Source organism: Gossypium hirsutum, chromosome D09 (assembly GCF_007990345.1).
Source record: "Gossypium hirsutum isolate 1008001.06 chromosome D09, Gossypium_hirsutum_v2.1, whole genome shotgun sequence".
Taxonomy (NCBI): domain Eukaryota; kingdom Viridiplantae; phylum Streptophyta; class Magnoliopsida; order Malvales; family Malvaceae; genus Gossypium; species Gossypium hirsutum.
Window position 1 is genome coordinate 28,889,880 of NC_053445.1, and position 5,283 is coordinate 28,895,162.

General features: G+C 33.7%; 1 protein-coding gene across 1 annotated transcript; it reads left to right on the forward strand.

Moving 5' to 3' along the window:
• Positions 1-550: 550 nt before the first annotated feature.
• Positions 551-3,742, forward strand: LOC107891928 (uncharacterized). The gene is made up of 6 exons (XM_016816849.2): positions 551-681; positions 959-1,004; positions 1,313-1,499; positions 3,009-3,088; positions 3,242-3,319; positions 3,454-3,742. The coding sequence occupies exons 3-6, from the start codon at positions 1,367-1,369 to the stop codon at positions 3,553-3,555; spliced, it is 393 nt and encodes a 130-aa protein (XP_016672338.1). The 5' UTR covers positions 551-681; positions 959-1,004; positions 1,313-1,366; the 3' UTR covers positions 3,556-3,742.
• The last annotated feature ends 1,541 nt before the right edge of the window (positions 3,743-5,283 follow it).

Consider the following 5,283-nt stretch of genomic DNA (forward strand, 5'->3'; position numbering starts at 1 on the left):
TGGTTAGTAAAAAAACTCCTCGCCTTTTCTTTCTCACTTGCATCTTTTTCATTCGTTTCTTTTTCAAACTCATTTTCAAACTCTCTCTCTCTTTTACCATAATTTCTTTTATTTTTGAAAACTCGTTGTCACTTGTTTGTTTTACATTCTCGCTCTCTTTTTCAATTTGCTTTTCTTTCTCGCACTCTTTTTCTTTTTCAATCTCGTTTTGCTTTCTCTCACTCTCTTTTTCTTTTTCAATTTCTTTTTCTTTCATCTCTTTTTTTCTTCTCTCAATTTTGTTTAGGATTCGTTCATTCTCTCGCATCAACATTTCTTGCCTCTCTTTCCGTTTAATTTTTTTTCTCGCTTCTTTTCATTACAAGATGAAGGTAATACAAAAGAATTAGAACTACGGCTGTGTTTGATAGGGGGAAAACCAATTCCGGAATTGGTTTTACACGTTTTCCAGTGTTTGATAGCAGGAAAATATTTTCCTTTTGTAAAACCAATTCCGCAACACGGGAAAACCTATTACAAATTTGGAGAAAATGTCTTACGCTTTTGAACTCGGTAAGACATTTTCTGGAAAATGATGCCTTCTTCTACCTTTTCCCCTTTCCCTTCCCCTTCCCTTTTCCCTTCCCCTTGGATTGCAAATCAGTTTGGTCAAGGACCTCTTCCGGTTCCTCCTTAATCCAGGTAAGGCTCCTTCTTCTTCTTCTTCCGTTTTTCATTCCTTTTTCTTCTTCTGTTCTTCATCTTCTCTTCTCAGCATATTCTGTTTTGTTTCCTCTCTTCCTCTCTCGTTCTTTGATTTCTAACATTTTTATTTTAATAAATTATATTGATTGTCATCAAATTGAGAGAAAGTATAGTAGCCGATGAAGATTATAGATTATCTATTGGGCTATTCGCCTCCTATTTGGGCGACTTTTCTTGCTGGATGATGTTTTGGTTATATTTTGGTTATATACAGATGGTTGAAGCCCAAGTGGAGCCGCCCTATCCTCCAGATTATGAAGGTAAGTTAGCACAGCTTTGCAACTTCTTTCTTGCTTCAGGTTGTGTTAAAGATTAACAGTATTTCTTTACTAGCTGATATTGGAAATTTCCTCTTCATATTCCAAGACTTTACTCTGTTCCAGTCCACTTTTCTTTCATTGTTTCTTAACTAATCTCAACCAAACAGTAAATTGCAGGTTTGGTTCATTTGAGTATGTACTTGAGTGTTTAGAATTATCCTGTGATTTGCTTGTAAATTTGTACCAACCCAATACTAGTTCCTCCAATTGCTTCTCAAATATTTGTTCTTTTCTTTCTGGGTTTGCAGTAAGAGCTCTTCGTGAGATAGCAACAGAACTTGGGAAGAAGGATTGGAATTACAATGAAAACCCTTGCAACAATAAGTCAAGTTGGTTTACTCCACCGCCGCCGCCAAATGTGCCTGAGGCCATTAACAACAGTACTGTCACCTGCAATTGCTCCTTCCCCAATGGTGAATGTCATATTGATGGCATGTAAGTCCTCACTAGTCATAATAAAATTGATGCTTATTTTAATTTCATTAACCATAGACAGTCCTCTTTCTTTTTATTTTCAGTATGTTAACTTTGATTTCTGTATCAGTGATTTGCTTTGCTTGAATTGTCCATTTTGATTTTAGCACTATGAAATTATTACCATAGGCAAATAGAGTAAGGGTGTGCCTCATTCAAGATGAATGGCTGTATGAGTATGGCTTCGAATTCGAATACAAATTTATCCCAATTAATCATCTCAGTCATTAGAATAGAGCACATATTTCGAAGTGGCTAAGGTTATCCATTAGAATGTATGGAAGTTTTGAGAAGTCATTGGACGAGCTGAGATCCTTTTTTAGAGAAGTCAATGTCCGTTTTGAGTTCCTTTATTAATATTTCCTTTCTTTTTAGACTGTTTGGTTTTCTTGTGCATGGACTGTGGTCTAATGGTGTTACATAAGGTCTTTTCTCTGGCTTCACTTGTTTGCAGGACTTGGTTTTCAAGAAATCATGCTCATTCCTTGATGTTACTTAAAAAAAAACATATTATTTATCACTAAGCAAAACAATACATGTTGACTTGTCACATTGTGCTGAAAACAAAGTTTCAACTGAGCAACTCACACAAAATCGCCTTGTAGCATACAAATATGAAAATCTTCCTCACACTCCTTTTGTGAACGATTTTTGTCTTTTTTTCATATAATAATAAAGCAAATGAGAGGTTTATATTTCATCGATTTCTGTCTTTTTCTTCTATAATTTCCTGGCCTTATGATGCGGGGAACCTTATTGAACCCCATATTCTTTTAGGAAAATATAGTCATTTTTCTCATGTTGTACTAGCTGAACTGTATTGTTCTTTTATATATGTGCTGCTATAATTTTACCGGGTTGTTAGACATTATCTTAACTCACACGACTTGTACCTCTTTGATTATGTTCATCATTGCTAGACATTTTTTTGTTGTAGTAACTCCAACCTCTTCAGTTCAATGCTTAGAAATGTGTGTTTTCCATTTCTTTTAGGCAAATGCATGACCAAGTTGTATTCAAGAGTGAAAAATGAAGAAACATGTTGCTATTGTATCATCTGATGTTGTCACTGTAAACATCTTATCTTGCTGGTTACTTTCAAAGTAATTAGTTATTTTGAGAATGAAAAATATTATGTGGTTCTGGCTATAAATTCTTATGCTGTGATTGTGTTCATTTATGCTATGTTTGGAAACATTAATTTGAAAATTTGGATTTGGAATTCATTTGTAACCTCAGAGTACTCTTCTGTTTTAATTGCTGTAATGTGGGTTTTAAGATCCATTGCAATTACATGTCAAGCTTTTCACTTTGCCAGAACCCCAAAGGCATTATTGTTTGAGATTTTTGACGGAATTATTTGATATGTACTTGAAATATTTTGCTAACAGCCTAAAAGTTAAAAATGAATTATTTGCTAACATTTTGCAAAAGGCTCACAAGGACCTTGACAAAATGGGTCTACTGCAGTTTCACAAGACATTAACAGTCTGAAACATATTGCATTGATGGAGGCCAAGATGAAAAAACTCTCTGATTTACTGAGTAAGGTTAGTTGGTTGCTTACTTTGCCCTTAACTGTCTTTGATAAAAATGTGAAACATGAGCGAAAGTCTTTGCAAAAGTATGTCGCTGCTGTTTGTAGTCCAGATATGGTAACTATAGTGGATGGTTTTAACTACTATTTCTGTGATCTTTTACAGACAATTGAACAAACAAAAGAAAATGTGGTAAAGAAGCTAGCATTGACGTATGAGGAAATGGAACAAGAATGTAAGGAGGTAAGTTAATCTCTTGGCATACTAATTCAAGTGTATCTAATACTAGAACAAAAAAAAAATGTTGGTTCCAATTTACATATCATGAAGATGGTAGTTATATAATTTTACATTCATGTGTTTTGGTGTGATTGCAGATCATGGATGGTTTTGCTGAGGGGAAAGACCTGGTTGTGTCTGTTATGTCTGCAATGGGGGAAGAGCAGATATGTGCTCTCAAAGACATTGGTCCTAAGTAGTTTCAAATTCATTTATTGCAAATCTTAGATGGAACCATAAAAGACTTTGGTAGTACTAAATGCGGTTTTGATGTTTTGTTTTGGGTTTGGATAGAAAAAAGAGAACAACAATATAACTAGTTTCTTGTTGTGCTATGGATTACTGTTTTGCTTTTCTTTTTCAATAATTTTTATTATCTCGTCTTTATTTTTTGTGTTGGTAACATTTAAATTCTAGCTTTTAATTGCATATTACACTTGCATTAGTTACCCAATATATATTAATGTAGCAATTTAAGTTTGACATATCATTTAGTACGAGTTAATACAATATACTAGTTTTTAAAAAAATGAAATTTTCTAATAATTACAGTATTTTTTATTTTAATTTAAATCCCATGTTAAATATATGTATCACAAGAATCAGATTGGATAAAAGTAGAATCAAATTAATATAAAATTTAAATACAAATAAATGTTTTAATAATGAAGAAGTAAAATCAAATCGGTATAATCTACAAATAGATGAACATTTGGAATTTAATTAGATAAAAAACTTTTATTAATAAAAAATTTATTTATAAATAAATCATTGCAATATGTGTAAAAATAATTTAAAATATAAAAATTTATTAATATGTATATAAATTTATTAATATATGTAAAAACAACTTTTCCGGAAAATATTTTCAGGAAATCTGTCAAACAGCAGAAAATATTTTACACAGATTCAATCAAACACTAGAAAATATTTTCCAGTAAATCATTTTACAGAAAAGTAAAACATTTTCCAGAAATCATTTTACGGAAAACATTTTACTGCCAATCAAACAGACCCTACAAGTTTTTTGTTCAAAGGAAGGGAAAACACCTACATATGAGTCACAATCGAATCTTCGTGAATGATCCTCCGTGGATGATTATTTTGATGCATACGAGACATGTTCGTCTCTTCGTAAGTGTTCCTCCGTGGATGAATGCCTTGATGCACTTGAAGAGATCTTTCTACTTTCTCGTTTATCACCTTGGAAGGCTTCAAACTTGCGTTTATCTCTTCTCCAACCTAAATCCCATGAAGAATAGGAATCCAGACATGAATCTTTTCCAAATGAATCTTTTCGTTCCTTTTGCACATAGGTCTCTTTCGATAATCTCATTTTTATCCTTTGGCTTGAAGAAATTCACTTCCGATAGTAGAAAGATGGGAGGAATCACTTGCGCATCACAACTTTCATTTCGGACCAAGTTGATATCAACCACTTTTCATTTCGTCTCTGACTCGTGGTAAATTGATCCCACCAAATCATGGCATAATCTGAGAACTCGTTCACCGTAAGCTTCACTTTCTTGCCCTCTGAGTAGTCGTGGCACTCGAAAATCAATTCTAGTTTCTTTTCCAACTCAAGGTACGCCTTTGGGTTGAATCGACCTTGAAACGGTGGAATGGCTATCTTGTTACATTTCAAATCACCATCAACACGTTCACACTCTCTAAAGCCTAGATTTCTATGAATGCGTCGCCTTCCGCTTTGGTTGGATGCTTGGTATAATGGATCGGACCAACCACCAATAACAACAACTTTTCTTTCGAAACTTAAAGACATATTGTTTGAACGTCACCACAAAGCCTCACTAGTCACTCACAAAAGAAAATTAGATGGCACTCCACTCGTATTTGCACTCGATATATTGGCTATTTCTACACTCTAATAATCTCACAAATCTCGTGCCTTCTACCACTCGATTCTC